This window comes from Squalius cephalus (genome assembly GCF_949319135.1).
Source record: "Squalius cephalus genome assembly, chromosome: 3".
In the NCBI taxonomy this organism is placed as follows: Eukaryota; Metazoa; Chordata; class Actinopteri; order Cypriniformes; family Leuciscidae; genus Squalius; species Squalius cephalus.
Window position 1 is genome coordinate 38,065,852 of NC_137124.1, and position 18,961 is coordinate 38,084,812.

The 18,961-nt window shown below is 39.9% G+C and overlaps 1 protein-coding gene across 2 annotated transcripts in view; it reads right to left on the minus strand.

Annotated features, from left to right (window-relative positions):
- Nucleotides 1-87: 87 nt before the first annotated feature.
- Nucleotides 88-18,961, minus strand: part of nwd2 (NACHT and WD repeat domain containing 2) — a 73,203-nt gene continuing 54,329 nt past the window's right edge. For both annotated transcript variants that reach the window (XM_079867303.1, XM_079867302.1), the window contains exons 6-8: nucleotides 11,970-12,120; nucleotides 5,975-6,564; nucleotides 88-4,394 (exon numbers count right to left, since the gene is read on the minus strand). In XM_079867303.1, coding sequence (XP_079723429.1) covers nucleotides 489-4,394; nucleotides 5,975-6,564; nucleotides 11,970-12,120 — 4,647 coding nt within the window. In that variant the 3' untranslated portion in view covers nucleotides 88-488. The remainder of the gene's footprint in view (nucleotides 4,395-5,974; nucleotides 6,565-11,969; nucleotides 12,121-18,961) is intronic.

Here is an 18,961-nt window from a genome sequence, read left to right on the forward strand (position 1 = left end):
GACATTAATAAACAGACATAATGAACATTTTCAAAAAAAGAAGGAAAAAAAGGCAGCAACACTTATATGGCTACAAATGTATTACATTTCTCTATGCTTCTGTATAAAGTGACATTATGGCTTAATTTGACTAAACTCATACAAAATCTGAACTATATGGCCACATTGGCATACACATGAGAAGGAAGAACATATCATAAAGCCGATTGGACTGGCTTTTGCAATGAATGGCATCTGTTTCAAATAAATTTGTTGATATTGATATTGAAATGATATTTAAATCTGCGTGACAGTAAGTTGATGATAAATAAGAGAAATCAAGGTGACTGATTGCAGCTTAAGTGTAGCTTAATAGCAATTGGCTAGCTGCTGTGTGTTACCCAGATACTGATCTGTGCAGCTGAATCAAAGTGGCTGTAAACAATAATCACCTGTATCCAAACCTGGCCTTGTTCCTTTATGCCCATAATGTCCTACAGAGGTCGCTCTCATTGCAGCAGTTCAGTTTTCTTTGTGGGCGTTGTGGTCTCTGGCTCCCCACTGTCAGACACATTGATAGGACTGTCCCGAGAGAAAACCTCAGTGGATTCTCTCCACACACAGTCAGCAATGGTCTTGAAGGCATTGGTGCTACACTTGGGTCGTACTTTCTGTGAGGCATTGTTAACGATTTGCCGGCTGTTTGAGGTGGCGATTTTGATTTTTAGAGCGGCATCAACACGGTCTACAACTGTGTAGGTGCCAATGCTGCCATCCTCAAATCCCACAATGATGTTAAGAGCTCGCTGTGATAGGCACAGATAGGTTGGTGTTTTGTAAAGGGAACAGGTCCCGATGCTCTTACCGTCTGCCAATCTCATGACAATCAGACTTGAAACCACACCTGCATCATCATCTTCATCGCAACTCCGGAAACAGATGTACACTAAGTAGCGTCCGTCCCGTGAGAGCTTTTGCCGCCATATTATGCCAGCAGCATGGACCAGACGCAGTTTACCACTGTGCAGGTCTAGAACATTGATGTTCTCATCACCTTTCGACACAATGCCCAACTTTCCATTCGGTGATATTTGGAAATCTTCCAGGTTCTTTAAGAAGTTGCTTGGCAGCTGCACCCGCCTACACACAGACTCATCGGCTACACTCCAGATGAAAACAGTTTCATTGGAGGTGATAAAGACGACAAAATCTGGACTGTCAGGGATTAATTTAAAGTTAACAATTGTGATCCCATCGTCACAGATAAATTTTTTGGAAACACTACCTGACCACAAGCTAACAGCCAACATCTTATTCTTGTTGGCGCCCACAAGGAATGTGTTTGCTGTGGTAATGAGGGCTTGCTGGAGTGTTACCAGAATGTTGCATACCTTGTGACCAGTGGCGAGCCTCCAAACACGAGAGGCGTTCTGCTCGCAGAGGGACACAACAAACTGATCATTGTGCGTGATGAGAAGCTGTGAGATCCTCTGGCCATTGATGCGGAATATATTCTCACCTGTGGTCGTATGCCAGATGTACTGACTACTTTTATCATCAGATGTCACCATTAGGTCACCTGATGTCGTCAGGACGCAGTTCTCAACGAGTCCTTCATGCTTGAACACCATCTCAATGAAACCTGTGCTGTAGTTCCACTTGTGAATGACCTCTGACCCATCCGTGGTGTATACAAAATCCTCTCGGCCAGAGAGCTGCAGGTTTTGGATGGGTTTTCCAGTTTTATCAATGTTCGACATGGCTGTTATAATGTCGATGTCCCACACAGAAAGCACGCCACTGCTGGCCACAGACAGCAGCAAGTTATGGTGTGTTGATTTGATCAGCTTTACAATGGCTCCGGATATCTCTATCAAGCTGGCCATGCACTGCCCACTGTCTCTCCTCCACACAAATATTGATGATGTGTTCTCCATAGAGGCTATTATACTTTGGTTATTCTTGGAGAGAACAGCCGCCACAAACTTTTCACTTCGCTTGGCCTTGAACTTCTCAGCCATTTTCCAAATCTTGGTGTCTAGCACCTCAATGCTACTTGCTTTGCAGATGAGGATGGATCGCTGATCCTCTGAGAGCTCTATGCCCACCACCTCACTCTCATCTCCTCTGCAGTCATAATCCTCCATTAGCTTGGGATTTGTGATATCTTTGGTGTTCCACACGGAGAGACTGCCCTCATTGTCAATCATCACCATTTGATTGATTGTGTCAAGAATCAGGATTGACTTAACAAAACCACCAGAGAATTCAGAAGTTACTGTGGCAAGCTTGTCCCCACTACCAAGGTGGAATACGGTGGTCGTGTTGAGATACTGTCCGCAGAAAGCATACATTCCATCTGGGGAACACTGGACACAGGTTACCTCATACCAGCAATGAAACTGATACAAAGGCCAACCATAGAGCAAATCAATCACATTGACGTCTTTGCTTGCCTCCAACCAAGCTAAGGCATGGTGGCTGGACAAGGTGAATCCATTGATGAATGCCACCCCGCCGGTGATGCCACAGTGCTTGGATCCTTTTACCTCGACCTCAGACAACAAACAGGACTTGTGGTTGTCGTAAATGAGCAGTGTATTTTTTGTAGTGGCCACTACCAGATACTTTTCATCTGTGGTTAACCTGATGCCAAGAACAACTGACCTTGCTGTGTCTATCTGTCTTAGCAGCTGTCTACTCTCAACATCCCATGTGCTGACGGATCCATCCTCGAGGGCCACAATGACTATGTTTGGAGCTAATGTAGGTAGAATCTCCACAATTTGCATGTAGCTAGAAGAGAGCGGTAATCTCTCAGGACTGTAGGTGACATCCATAGAAGAATGCAGTGGCACAATGGAGCAGTATTTAGGACCGTCCTTGTCACACTCAAGAAGTAGGTGTCTGAGCTTGGGAAGGGATGTGACAACCGGAAGGAGCCTTTGCTGTAGCTCAGCAGACAGTGACGCAGGATTCTTTGTCACTTTGAGCTTTATACTGCGGAGAGTAGTTGCAAGAAACTTTAGCTCCTTTTCTTGTGTGTAGCTGTAAGCTAGGTCGATGTCTGACAGGGCCTTGTCAAACTGCCCTATCTTTATCATAGTGTAGAGCCAGCTAAAGTTCATGATGACACCATACATGAGATCATCTGTTCGGCCGCTCCTTGTCAGGTGGTATGTGAGCTCTGTCATCTTTCGATGGTTGACAAAGAAGATATCCGGCTCCAGCAAGTTACACTGGAACACCCAGGGTTGTTCAGGTGTCTGTCTGTCATAAGAGTGCTTGTCAGCAGAAGCTTTGTCATGGCCATGAAGGCTCTGCTGTTGATGAGGGTTTCGATGCTGGGAGATATTCAGTGAAGCTAAATGATTATTGTCGCAGTGGAAAATCTTCTTTCTACCACCTGCCCAAGCCCCAAGGAAGTATTCAGCCAAAAGGCTATGCATTTGATGCACATCTTCTTCATTACTAAGGTATAGCTTCTGTGCTATGAGATGCAGATGGCGATTTGCCCACACCATTAGTGTTACATTACGGACTTGACGCTCCACTAAATAACCTTCAAGTTCTTCTTTTAGCCGGGCTATGAAATCGTAAGAAATACGCAGCGGGCTTTTAAGATTAGAGCTCACCATGATGTCCCCAAGGACACTGTTGTCCAAAGATAAAATATCCTCTAGCTCCAGCTCTGTCAGGCCTGCCCGTGCCATCGTGATGTAGCCCAGTGCCCGAAAGACAAAGCGTGAGCCAAGCTTGTTTTCGATAGAGTAGAAAAGCTGCTCGATGCTTTCATGCACTGTGGAACACAACGATTTGTCATCCACATCCTTGTGCGACCGCCAGTGAACTACCTCTCGGTAGATGAGATTGACAAACATGGGCAGTGTACATTTAGCCATTGCCTCATTCACATATATCTGTTGGCCAGAGGTCACCTTCCTTTTGACACTCAGAAGCTGCTGTTTAAGTGTCTGACTGCAAGCTTTGCGATCTCTTTGCATCAGTTCAACATAACCATCCTCGTTATGTATCAGGCAACGTAGTTTCTGCAGTATCCCATGCTTGTTGGGCAGGGTGGACACTACAATTCGGACTGTACGTGGTAGGTGGACAGGCAGCCACCACAGCTTTCGGGCCTCGTCAACATCTGACAACTGCTCCAAGGCATCCAGAATGATGACAAGAGGTCGGTGGAATGATGACTCCCCGAGCAAATTCACCAGCAGTTCCCTCATCTCCTGGATCTTGTTTGGCAAGAAATGGATCAGGCACCGATAGTTGATGGCAATCTGCTCACAGATGCTTTGTAGCAGGGTGCGGAGGTCAGCAGAGAAGTCAGTGGAGCCGATGAATCTGACAATGACCACTGGGTCTGTTTCTGGTCCCATCTCTTTCTGTAGCCAAGAATAGGCCTAAACAAATGAAAATGAAACAGAAGCTCAGAAATACAGCATACATGTACAGTTCACTGAATATTCTCCAGTATGTTAAGTCATATAATATTTACAATTACCTGTAGGATACAATTAGGAAAAGCTCAAGATGTTATTTTGTGCAAAACTGATCATTTTGTAATCTGATTATATTAGCTTGGCCATTTGAAATTAGATATGATCTACATAAAGTACAGCTACTGTTTACATTATTATTTAATGTTTAACAGGATCCTATGTCCTGTTCTTATTAAAAATCCAGGAACTGCTGTGACCTATAAGTATGACTTTAGCAAACAAAACTCGAGTGACACTAGTCCATCCATTATTTAGTAGATCCACTGTACTCTAACCTTAACAACTCAGATTGTGAGGAAGGAAAACCAAGATGAATGACTGTATAGCAAATAATCGAATGTGCTCAACAGCAATAGAGTCAGCACTGGATTTCTTGTGCCAAGGATTTTCTAAATCAGTTTGAATTGTTCCCTCATCCTTAGCACAATACCTCTTTCTTGGATGTGGTTAAAGGGTGCCCCCAGCTGTGATTCTGGGAAACATGAAATATTATTTATCTCTGTCTGGAGAGGCTGACAATTAATGATAATACGCTTTTCCAAAGCCCTCATTTTCAAGAGGACTGTGCATTTGTGTGATTAGCCAAGGGGTGTGTGTGTGTGTGCTCAGATTGCTGCTTGACTGCATCACTGTGCTCATATTGGCTGCATGATTCTTAGTACAGTACTGCACTGACATGGGAAGTGTAAAACGTGCTAGCTGTACCAAACATCAGATCATGCTAGGAGTAAGTAATTGATTATAAAAAGTGCATGCAATGTGTGGCCATGTAAAATGCATTTCATAAATAAATATTTTAGAGTGTTTGTGTCTCTGTAGTGTGTATGTTACACAGAAGGACAGTAAGAGAGAGAGAACATCAGCAAGGACGAGGGAGTTAGTCAAGGTCCCCAGGCTCATCATCTGTGAACTAACATTAGAGGCTGAGGTCTATGACGGGTTGCCATGGGTGATGGGAAATGTCAACACTACCCTTCCTCCTTTGTTCCTCGCCCCCAAACTTATCAACACAGTCGACTCTGACCATCAACACATGAAATACACATACACTACTGATCTCCAGAAGCGCTAAATATTGGCTGAAGCTAACAGATAGGAATAATTATATCTAATTATTATTATCAATTAAATTATGTCTGCGATTTTTTTTAAGCTTGTAAATGCAATGATCTGTATTTAGATTACTGTGTGATGCAAAAAAATTCTTGACGGTTGGCAAATACATGTAACAGTAGCCCAAAATGCCTTCATGTTAATTTGAATCTCATGCCATGACATCAGATATTAAGTCAGAAGAAGCAAAGTACAGCTTTAGGCAAAATACAGGCATCCCGCAGCATTAATCTAACATGTGCCGGCATCCAGATGGCCTTAAAAAGCAGGTCAGTATGTTCACACTTGCTTTCTACCTCTACCAAACCCCCCACCACCACCACCACCACCACACACACACATACATGCATACTATACATTCTTTTCACCTGTTTTGCCACTTCAGCAAGTAACAAGGTCTTTCCAGTGCAGGGTCCTCCATACACCACTAGGGGAGTTATTCGACCACCTTTAGAGGGGTACAGGTACTCCTGGATTATGTCCAAGGCTTCACTCTTGTACACATAAAAAGATGAAAATGTCTTGCACAGCGACAGGTGTTGTATGGTTTCGTCATAGAGTGTATCTGTCTCTGTGTCAAAGTTCTGTTGGACCGTGGCCTGGATGATATCCACCATGTCTTCATAAAACTGTTTACACAAACCTTCGACGTAGTGGCTCTCTACTTCCTGCGAGTAGCCAAGTTTCATGTCACAGTGAGTGACCGATGAGTAGACTCGAAGATTGGATGCTGCCACCACCATCGGAACGAACTCGTCTCTGACCTTCAGAAGACGCTCGTAGGCTTCCTGGTTTCTCATGACACGGTCGTCGCTCACAACGATGTCCATGTAGCGTGCCATCTCAGGGAGTTTAGCGAAACGGTCAAAGTTGGATATCTTCCGGATGTAACATACACATTTCTTGAGGAAGGCAGGGGTCTGCTTGCCTAATGCGAAGTCCAGTTCATCCTCTAATGCTAAAAGACAGGAGAAAACAGAGAGAGCATAATAATTACCTAGTTCTGCATGAAAGAATGTTTTAGTTTCATTCATGGTTTTCATCTCTGCCACTATTTACTCCCAAAACACTTCCATGGCACTTTCAGAAAACACACTTAATTTGATGTCATGATGTGAGCACTTCCCCCACGTTCGCTAGTCTTTAGCAAATGATTAGATCCGTCTCAAAAACAGTGATATGATCTCTTAATCCAGCCTTGCCTGGTTTTATCAAAGACCTCCAAAGGCAGCATTCCAGTGATAGCCTGCCAACCTCGTAAGCTTAGTATCGCATACTTGCAGCTTGTTTTGCAAACGAGAAGAGAGGGGGATGCTAAGTCGTCAAGTAAATGACTGCAAATCCCCCAGGAAAGAGTTCCTCAAACTCTGATATTAGTAATCAAAATAATAATTAAATAATTAAAAATGATTAAAATCATGGCAAGTGTGTGTAAAAGGCCTACTACAGCAATGTAGTACTGTATACATATAAGGGCAATACTGATAAGTCAATATCATTATTTTATAAACACAAAGTGCTTCTAGAAAAAATCTGGTCATCATATGCAAATACTTTTGATTTAAATGTATATTAGTTCCATTCAAGTACATACAGTATTTATTCAAAATAAGTACTAAAGCAAAGTGCACCAATTGTATCACTTCTGGCATTCCATAACCTCTAAGTATTTTATAAAAATATCATTCTGTAGAATGTGGTGTATTTATAATGTTAGTGCATGCAATGCATACTTCACTTTTGAATCGCCATAGTAAATGGAGCAGTCAATGTGAATCCACTCAGCAGAAGTTCATTCCCCTCATTTATGGAAAATAGTGTTGTTACAGTTCAGACAGACATTCTGAATTTTCCTTCAATGCTAAGCAGTGCACTTATTCAACAGTTAGTTAAAAACTTCTGTTTAAAATATGTTATTATTTATACATTTATTGTAATAAATGTAATACATATTAGATCAAATTACCTCAAACTTGATATTTTGTCATTACATGTGATGTCGAATTACCTCAAATTTGATATTTTATCATTACATGTGATGTCTAGTGTTACAAAATAAACTGATCAAGAGGAGACAGTGGAAATCTGATCTCAGACCAACATTACTGTCTTTTATGTTTGTTCTCAGAGAACACCATTTTTTTTATGGTGAAAACAGTGGGAGAGTTTTGCAAACCTGCAAGACCTACAAGATGCCACATTCATCAGACATCAGAGAGGGAACACAAGCAGTTCAGGGAAAGACTCACTGATGCTCTGAAGTCAGACAGAACACCTCAGTTTTAATGAAAGGAACCTCTGCCAGACTGCGACTAAGAACTAATTATTCTTCGCGTAAGAAAAAATGCCTCGCATAGGGGAGCCTCTGAATGTGGTTGTTTCATATCTACTGCATGTTGAGATGAAGACTTAACTGTATCAGTGATTGAATTATAAGCCCATGCTCCCAGGATGACATAAAAGAGTGAGCAGTAAATCTGCTCTTTCTCCAGTGCCGACCCACTGTCTCTAATGTGGGGTATGGTGATGAGACTTAACTGTATCACTGAATATTGGATTAACCTGGATGAATCAAGTTAGCCTGATTAGATCTCCTCTTATGCTGGCTAATGCAGGCGAATTTTAATTTAGTCACAATGACTTTCAAGAGCGGGATAAAAATAACATTTACATTCATTGTGAGCTTTGAATGCGACCTCTCCCTGAAACCACAAAGCTTTAAACTACGACTCTGTTGCATGATTCATCCTTTTTAATTATACATGTAATTCTACAGACAAACAACCTAAATGTTAAGCATCAAGCTCCATTGAAGCGTTCAGAGCAAAATTGTGCCTTTTAAGACTCTCAGATTTACTTGATGTGGCTGGCTGGTGCGTGGAAATTGCTTCACACATTGTGTAGTACACAAATCTCACACACACACACACACACACACACACACACACACACACACACACACACACACACACACACACATACACACACATGTCTGGTTCACTATCTTTGTGGGGACTCTCCATAGACGTAATGGTTTTTATACCGTACAAACTGTACATTCTATCCCCTTACACTGCCCCTGCCCCTAAACCTACCCATCACAGGAAACATTCTGCATTTTTACTTTCTCAAAATAACTCATCCTGTGTGATTTATAAGCCTTTTGAAAAGTGGGGACCGCTGGCTGGTCCCCAGGTGATCTCAGGTTTTACTATTCTTATGGGGACATTTGGTCCCCACAATGTAATATAAACAAGGGCACACATACACACACACACACACACACACACGAGTTGGGTTTTCATGCTTTATGGGGACTTTCCAAAGACGTAATGATTTTTATACTGTACAAACTATACATTCTATCCACTAACCTTAAACATAATTAAGTATGATTTATAAGCTGTTTTCCTAGTGGGGACAAAAACAAGTTCCCACAAGGTCAAACATTTCTGGCATTGCTGTCCTTGTGGGGATATTTAGTCCCCATTTCATAGGGTTTCCCATGAGCTTTCTGTCCCTCTGTTGACAGTCTACGACCACTTTGACGCTTCAAAGTTCATTAAGAGATTGTTAATTTTATGAAGAGACACAATCACTTTATATGATGAACGGATTGAATTTAGGCTTTTATTCACATATAAACATTCATCAGCGAACATAAACAGAAGCTCAACCGAACCTGATTAACGAGTGAGAACAAGCCTCATTGGTTCCTGCGGAAGGCCAAACGTGCTGCGTAACGAGAATGAACCTCATTGGATCTCGCAAGTTAAGCAAACATGCTTACCACAACTGATGTGTGAGTTGATGAATGTTTATATGTGAATAAAAGCCTAAATTCAGTCTGGTGATCATATAAAGTGATCGTGTCTCTTCAGAAAATGTGGACTAAACCGCTCAATTCATATGGATTAGTTTTATGATCTCTTTGTGAACATTTTGAAACATAAAATGGTAGTTGCGTAGACTGTCAATGGAGGGACAGAAAGCTTTCAGATTTCATAAAAAATATCTTCATTTGTGTTCCAAAGATGAAAGATCGGCTTAAGTGAGTGACTTGATTAACTCATTATAGTAACATTTGCCACCACCTACTAGCAGTTTTAGTTTCATATTTGCATTTTTTTTTTAATTGCTAACAAGCATCGGTCAATACTGAAGCCACTTTTTCAAAACTCTTCATACAGTCTGCATTACCAAAATGAATTTCGGCCAAACAGTTAATCTCACCTCCAAAACTCACTCAGCCCAACAAAACACTTCATATATGTCTCAAAGTCAGCTCGTTCCACCAAAACACTGGCAATAATTCTCATTCAGAAAGTATAAAAGAAGATGAAAAGAACTAATGTCATTTGAAAGATGTAGTCATTGAATGAATTTTGTGCCAAGAAATGATAAATGATCCACAGTTTAGCTCACATAGATGAGTGAAGAGTTTTGAAAAAGTGACCTAAGTACTGAAAAATGTGTCCTAGCGATTGTAAAAAACTGTAAATGTAAGGATTTGACACAAAAGATGATGAAAATTGAACAGGCCTTATGTAATTGTATAAGCATGTGTGTATAAAAGCTTTGTGTGAATGGCTATGCCCATTCAGAGCAACGTATCGTAACACTCTCAGTCCTAACGAAGTGACATTGACATATCTCAGGTAGCTAACTGTTTTTCAGAGTGCCGTTAGCAAAACAGTAAATGTCGGAAGAGCTACGAAAATGGCCTGTTCCAAATTGTCAGTGTTTACAGTGACCGTAAAGATGATAAACAAGTATGCATTTGTTCTCAACAACAGAAGCACTAAATCAGCAAGAGGGTAATGATTTTTAAAGGGGTCCTATTATGCCGTTTTACAAAGTCTTGATTTTGTTTTGGGTTATACTAGAATATGTTTTCATGCTTGATTGTTCGAAAAACGCATTATTTTTCACATACTTTACATTATTACAGCACCTCTCTCCCCAGTCTGGCTTGAACACGCCGATTTCGATGAAGCCCCTCCTTCAGAAATACAAAATGTGCTGTGATTGGTTAGCTGGCCTAATGTGTTGTGATTGGCAGCACTTAGCCAAAACGTCCCGGGAAATGTCCCGCCCCTCCATTACTGCAAGTTCCACTCTAGTGTAAATATGAATAAGCATGGCGTCAATTTCAAACCAATTCGAGCCCGATTCAGACCCTGACGATGTTAACGAACAAGAAGATCATGCAGAACAGATTTCATGCACGGACTTTGCAAGCACTAATTTCACAGGACGTTTCAGAGTGGTAATTTTTGCAATTTTCTTATACATTATACATGATGTGTCCACCATTTAATCATGATACAGTATTTGTCGGAAAATTAAGGTATAACAAACAGTAATCGATCACAAAATCCTGCTTAATTTTCCTAAGGAGTGGTGAACCAAATTACAAAAGCGAGAGCTAACAAAAGCAACAGAAAACAAGCTGTTCTCCTTAAAATGTGAACCACACAGATAACGTTGTAGTTATGATATTCAGGAACAGTGTTTAAAATAAATTTTAACCACTTTAAGGTAGTCAGGAAGGACCTTAGGAAGGTCAGACTAATGAGTTTTGGAAAAGGGGTCGAGAAAAGTATGTCTCTTCGACGTAGCGACAACACTGTCTTCTCTAATGCAGCTTAACCAGGCCTTGTTCCCCTTTTTGCATATTCTGTAGGCACAGATTATTTAAATGAGTACCATTGTGACTTCATAAGATCCGGAAAAATCGCGTTGTTGTCCAAACGAGCCGTTTGTTTTTGTTCTTGAAGAGGGGATTCTGTTAAATAAAATATCCCCCTCTGGAGTGGACTTTGATCTTTGTAACCTTGCAGATCTTTTTTATGCTCAGACAGCAACATTACACACTAACTAAAGTTGAAAAAGTGGAAAAGCATAATAGGATGCCTTTAAGAGTGGGAACATTAAACGCCACAATGAATAAAAACACATTTTGAGCAAAAATGTATATAAAAAAAGATCAAGTTGTATTATAGCCAGGATGAGTCTGTGGACCTTCAGCTCAGTGAAAAATAAGTGATTTAAATTTGAGTACCCCTGTTACACAGGACTCAACATTTGAAGTGGATCAAAAAAAGTTAATCAAAGTTGTCCTAAGACAAAAACGGGTATTGTTCAAAGTTCATGTATAACTTTGATGAAAGGTTTTGACAACTTCAAATGTTGACTACTGTATATCTACTGTATATACTGTCAATGTCCACACTTATAGAAGTTTCAATGTACTGCAAAACACATTCCAAACCAACTCAGGCATTTAAAGCCATGAACAATAGCACTAAACATTTATTAGCTGTGAGCTCAATCATAACTGTAACAATAACTAGAGTTTACCTGAGCAGAGGAATTTCTTGGCTTGATCGCTCGTCATAGTCCCCTTCTCCTGCAGCTGTAAAACAGAAGTTCTTAAGATCCTCTTGATTTCCTCTGAGACTGCCCTCCATGCCTTGTCATTCTTTGATTTTGATATGCTGCTTGACTCCATCTGTGGGGTAAAAGCACATACGGAGTCATCGAATTATTTAAGGTTCCATTGTTTGGATATTGTCCTTTTGAACCAATAAAAAAGAAAACCCACATCATATCCTGTACCAGTTATATTAATCAACACTTTCTCATTCCACTAAAAAGCAATAACAAATGCATTAGTACTGTTTTTAATTTTTACTTTAACTGTAATGCTAGAATAGCTAGCACAAACCATTTTGTGCTTCATACATCGCTACACTATTGGCGATATACAATGGATCTTTATTGACTGCAAATTTTATGGAATGTCTGTTACCTATAGCAGCTAATGAATTTAAAGGGGTCATGACATGAGAAACCAAATTTGCCTTTTGGTATATAAGAGGTCTTTGTACCATTAAAAGTTCCTGCAAGTTTCATAGCTTAAGACGCCCTCCCCATTATAAACAAAGCATTTATTTAATCAAGCTCTAATTACAGCTTGTTGGGGATCCATGGTAAGAAGTGACGTCGCGGTACAAGAAGATTGCAATGCCACACAGATGTGCTGTTCCTGGCTGTGGACAAACAAAATGTTTGAATTCGATCCAGACGTCAGGGAAAAATGGATGCAGTTTATTTTTTGCGGACGTCCCAGTCACGGCAGTGTTCATTTAAGCTCTGAATCTAGTCTAAATGACTGTTTTGAGAACAAATCGCAGTATGATGCTGGCTTTGCCAGAAAACGTTTTCTTAAAGATCAGGCCGTGCCGACTATTCTGGGTCCCAACGACACCGCAAACTGTAAGTAATGTATTTCATCTTAAAACTACTTTTAGCCAATGACGTTAGCCAATCATAACAGTGGGCGTTAACACTGAACTTAAAGGGATACTTCACCTCTGGGAAGATGAATGTGTATTTAAAATAGGTCATTTAAGTAGAAGAAATGTGAAGAAATTTTTGAATTTGGAGCTTTCTAGACTGAGAAAAGCCAGAAAATGTATTTTTGGCTTATGTGGATGAAAGACAACAACTCCCAGAATGCACTTGCTTCGCTGCCTTAGGAGGCCACGCCTACCGGTAAGAGTGCGCAGTTGTAAACAACAAAGCTAGCCTACGTGATGAGTTTGCGAGGGATTTAGAGATCGTACAAAATGTCCGGGATTCGGCTTTTGCGTTCTACAGTGGCCATTCATCATGCTTACTGTGGCGAGCAGGACGAGGCTGACGGCCGCGGGAGAACAGCGCGAGGGCGGTGGCGTCATTACTGAGACGCGCCGGGTCTCGCATCTCTCACGGAGGAGCGGGAATTTTTCTTAGCAATGGTAAAACGCACATCAACCCATCACTTGTTTAGCGTTCATGTAAACACTACATTCACATTCACCAATCGGAATGAATTCAGTCAGATTGAAATGTGTGCATGTAAACAATGAATGGCGACCGCAGAAAGCAAAAGCTGAATCCCGGACATTTTGAACGATCTCGCCCGCCGGACAAGTCCGGGAAAAGGAGGATGGTTACTTACTCAGCTTTCTCCTACTATTCAGCTTTCTCCACAGAACAAGAGCCTGCTAGCTTAGCTTCCAAAGAAAGAGGCTGACAGTGACACTGTGTACATTCTGTGAGTGAGATCCCACCCTGTATGGGCGGGCTGAAAACATGCGGAACAACGCCATCTACTGGCTGTAGTCTTTAGCCTCTGTCCAGAAAATCCTCCGATGACGCAAAATGACGATTTTTGCGTCATCGGAGGATTTTTTCCAGACAAAAAATACATAAATCTCTTGTCTCAGGGGGATATGAGGGTGGAAAGCATGGTAATTCGAAAATACTACAGGTTTTCTACTAATACAAAGCTTAATGCTAAATCCTGAAGTAACCCTTTAAATGGGGAAACACCCCCAAAACAGACTGTTTGAATCAGAGGATGAGAAACAGGTTGGGAAAAGGTCATAAATCATTCATTTTTATAATTGCACCTAAGGGAACATAATAAAACAAAAACCATGTCATGACCCCTTTAAAGTCTTGCACATTCACAGAAAATAGTTTACTTTCATATTCTAAGATGGAGTTGAATTAGTTAATTAGTTTTTATTGTATTTTATTATTTTATAAAGCAGTTGCAAAAACTATGGCTATATGATTAAGTAGTTTACAGTATAGTATTACAAAAAAATAAATATACAGAATTTTTGTTTAGAAATCAAAATTTTGAACGTTTCTAAAAGTTGAAATGTAATGTAGCAGGATGTCAAAAAGGGTTACCAAAAATACAAACTGCTCTGTCTGCCTGAACAGAGAAATTGAAAGCAAACACACTGTGTTATTGAAGTAATATTTTAGGAAGTGTTTGTCATGAACCCAGTCACCTACCAGAGAGACAGGGGACAGAAAGAGAGAAAGAGAGAGAGAGAGAGAGAGAGAGAGAGAGAGAGAGAGAGAGAGAGAGGTCTCTCAGTGGGTCAGTGGGTGTTTTTGCTGAGTGCAGGTAGATCCTCAGTCCCTGCTGTTTTTCTCATTTTAGTCCAACAGAGACCCTCAGCTTCACAGACGCTTTCTCAATTTGCAGCCACTCTGCGTTGCAACCTTATTTATACACACACTACATGATCTCCCCTCTCTCTCTCTCTCTCCCCTCTCTCTCTCTCTCTCTCTCTCTCTCTCTCTCTCTCTCTCTCTCTCTCTCTCTCTCTCTCTCTCTCTCTCTCTCTCTCTCTCTCTCTCTCTCTCTCTCTCTCTGTGTGTGTGTGTGTGTGTGTGTGTGTGTGTGATAGAAAGTGAAACTGTCAGGAGGAGTATGTTTGGTTCATTGACTGCGTCCGAAATCGCACATTCTTGAGTTGGTACTTATTTTAAAAAATACATTCTATATAGTATGAGTGTGTGTAGAATGAATGTCGGATGTACTACATTCGCCATGCTGTAATTATCACGTCACCTACAGGCATCATTTGCGTCACTTCATGCTTCAATCCTCTCCCATGGCCTCATGGGATATTCAAGTGTCCATCATATGCACACTTCAGAATCTCGATGTAAGTAGTAGGTCATCCGGGTACTTTTTGCCTACTCTTTTATAGTACTGTGAATTCGGACATACTTCTTTTCGTTTTCACCTACTATAGGGAAGTATAAGATTTCAGATGCATCCATTGTGTTCTGGTTTGGTTCTGTTCTGTTCCTGTTTGTCTGTGTTACCTTTTCTTGTCTGTTTCCATGGTTTCTGATTAGTTACACACTTGTTTCTGTTCCAGCTAATTAGCTAACTCTGTGTATATATAGCCCTAATTTTTTGTTTATACATGTTCGTTCTCACTTCAGTGTTAAGTTGCTGGACTGTATCTTCTTCTCCGGCGTTTATCCAGTGCTCCTGTGTTTCTGGTATTTTTGTTTATATTGTTAAATAAAGGGACTGCTGAATTAGATCCTGCCTCTCAACTCTCCTTGCTGCAACCAATGTGACTGAAACAAAGTTTGAGTGTGTATAAGAAAGGAAGAGACAGGCCTTGGTAAGGTTTAATGAAAGGCAAAATAAATTTATGAAGCTAATAAACTCTATAAGCGGTGAACAGTGTTCTCTCTTGGGCCTACCATTTCTACAGCTCTCCATATAAAACAAAAACAGCACCAGTCAGCCACTGACATTTACAGTGTACATTTACATTTAATAATTCTATATCATGTCTATAACCTATAATGTGACTATTATGCTTAGATCACATATAAGTCATGCAGTTGTTAGAACTATTGGATGGTTGACTGAAAGTGTTTCTTGTTTCCTATTAGTATGATTGTATGCTCATAATTCAGAAGATGGCTTGATTGAAATTTGTGTAAAATATATTGTATCATTATAAGAAATCATAGCTAAACTTTACTCTCTGTACTCTCTGTTTAGAATGCGAAGGTAAGAGACCACAGATAAGGTGTAATTTATGATGCAAGGAGAAGAAATAGCCACCTCTCAACTAAAGACAGTGGCTATGTTTACATGCACACCTTTTGTTTAAATCGGACTGAATTCATTCCGATTGAACGTAGTGTTTACATGAACACTAAATAAAGTGATCGGGTTGATGTGCACGTTTATATGTCAAAAGCTTCAAATCGGAATAGATTTTTTGACACCCAAGTTTTTTGCGCATAATAACTATTCTCCTACATTGGTTATTTACTTGTTTTAAACTTAATATCGGTCTCTGCTCATAATTTGGAGACAATGAGCTTATGAACCGTTTTGCCGTGCTGCTTATATCACGCAGTAAAAATGCCCCTCCCCACGCCAAAAACCAGTTGTCTGTGAATGAAAATCCGAAAGAACAAGGACTGGTGGGACATTGTCCTGCTCTACTTCACAGACGCTGAGTGAAAGGAGAATTTTAGAATGATCAATCCGATCTAAATTTATTTCGGATCGAGCTCAATCGGATCGATTAAGGTGACTAAGGGCTTTTCAGTTCAATTGAGCCGTCAATACGATTACTAATGGATTATTTGGTTGCATGTAAACGTAGCCAGTGTCTAATTGGTCAGAACTCACCTGAGAGGCTGGACAGCCATTTGAGTTTAAAATCTTAGGACACAAACAAAGACAATAAGACGATTAGAGTAGCCTTGTAGAAAAGAGGCAGATCAAGATCAGAAGAACATGGGTTAACAGTTTTCATTCAAGCCATCTATCTACTCTCGTCGCACTTTTTTTTCTTACTTAGTTTCTTTTTTTTTCCGTTGAGAGTCTCAGTTCTAAGTTAAGTTTTGCTGCAAAGTTTCGGTCAACGATTCAACAGCAAAGCCCGCTTCCAACTTCAAAGACTTTCCGTCCATCCGCCAACACAATCAATCCAGACACGACGAAACCGCCAGCCAATGAACGAACCCGGGAAACCCCCTTTTCAAGCAAAGGACACAGACAAAGAGAATCCCCAAGGAACGCAAAGACAAAAGCAAGTAGCCTCCAGACTATAACTGAACTAGTGCATTGATATACAATTTAATAACCCTGCCTAAGAAACGATAGAAGGTTTAAATTAATGATTGATGGTTAGTTCAGGTCAGGTTTTACAAAGAGCATATATTGCTATAAACTTGAGATTTCACCATCTCATCCTTAAAACTCATTATTTCCTTACATTCTTTCTTTCTGTAACTCGTATGAATGTGTGTGCGCGTGTGTTGTGTTAGTTATTAGTTTTGTGTGTTAGAAGAAAGTCTTGTTTGTATTTTAAAGAGAAGTGTTCTTGTGTTATGTGCTTACGAATTTAATGTCTTAAACTGCTGATCTATGTTACCATGCTAATAAATGGTGGTTTCACTATAGTTGAGATATTTAAATCGGCTGCAGAGTTGATAGTTACAGCCTATTCAAATGACCGCTGGACGAGTCATTTGCTCGGCCGTAAAATAGGTGATTCTTTCAAAACTCCCTATAAATTAATTAATAATTCCCCTTTGAACTAAATTGACTTGTTGTTTCCCCTTACATAGTAAGATCTAAATTAATAGATTTTATTCAAATAATAAAAAATAAAATGTGATTTAACATTACTGAATCAACCAAATATACACAAACAAAACAAAATTTAAGGGTAAGATCAGGTAGAAATAGCTATTTAATGTAACAATTGCAGTTTATCCCCTTGTACAGTTTACCTTACACTTGGGACAACCAAAAAGCAAATAATACTTTAACCTCTCTCACCTCAGAGGTCTTGACCTCCTCTAAACTTTTTCAACTGTAACGATAAGAAGAAATATTAGAATGATTTCTGAAGGGTCATGTGACTGAAGAGTGGAGTAATGGCTGTTGGAAATTCAGCTTTGCCATTACAGGAATAAATTACATTTTAGAATATTTATTTAAATTGTAATACTATTTCAGAATATTATTAAATGTACTGTATTTTTGATTAAATAAAATAAATGCAGCCTTGGTGAGCATAAGATACTTCTTTAAAAAAAACTTTAAAAAGCTTACAGACCACAACATTTTTAACGATGGTGTACAGAGGAATCATTCAATCATTTTCCATCATTCAACTCTGTTAACCAAGATATTGTACGAAAAAATTATCAATCAAAAATATTTCCTCTCCATTTGTATTGTGCTAACTCACCCTCTGGGGTCCTTCGGGTCCAAATGGACCCGAAGCGTTTAAATAAAAATTTTTAAAAAATCATAGCTTCATCGGAATGATCCGAAATTTGGTGACTTTGTTGGTACTTGGTATATGAACACCCAAAAAAATTGGGGACAGGATTTGAATAGTCTAAGTGGTTGTAAAAAAAATAGTCACACTCAGGACCTTCGGGTCCAAATGGACCCGCCATAGGAAATGAATGGGAAATTGGCAAAAATGTGACAATACAGAGTTTTTTTGTGCGTACAATCTACAAATCAGCCACGATCCAGAAAAAAAGCACACAACAGTGAAGGGGTGAATCTATAAAACATCAAGAGTGCAAAACAGACACATCCACACACACACACACACACACAAACACACTTTTATACACATACACACTAATAAATTCAGATTACAAAAATCTGTTTTGAATTTTTAAAAATCACAGCTTCATCGAAATGTTACGAAACTAGGTGACTTTTATGGTATTAGGTATGTGAACACACAAAAAATATTGAGGTCATGATCCAAGCATGCTAAGTGGTCATCACACTTCTGCTCTTTGGTCAAAAATGACCCCCATAGGAAATGAATGGGAAATTGTCAAAAATATGAAAACACAGAGGTTTTTTTGCGCATACAATCTACAAATCAGCCAGGATGCAGAAAAAAAGGACTCAACAGTGAAGGGGTGAATCTCTAAAACATCAAGAGTGCAAAACAGACACATCCACACACACACACACA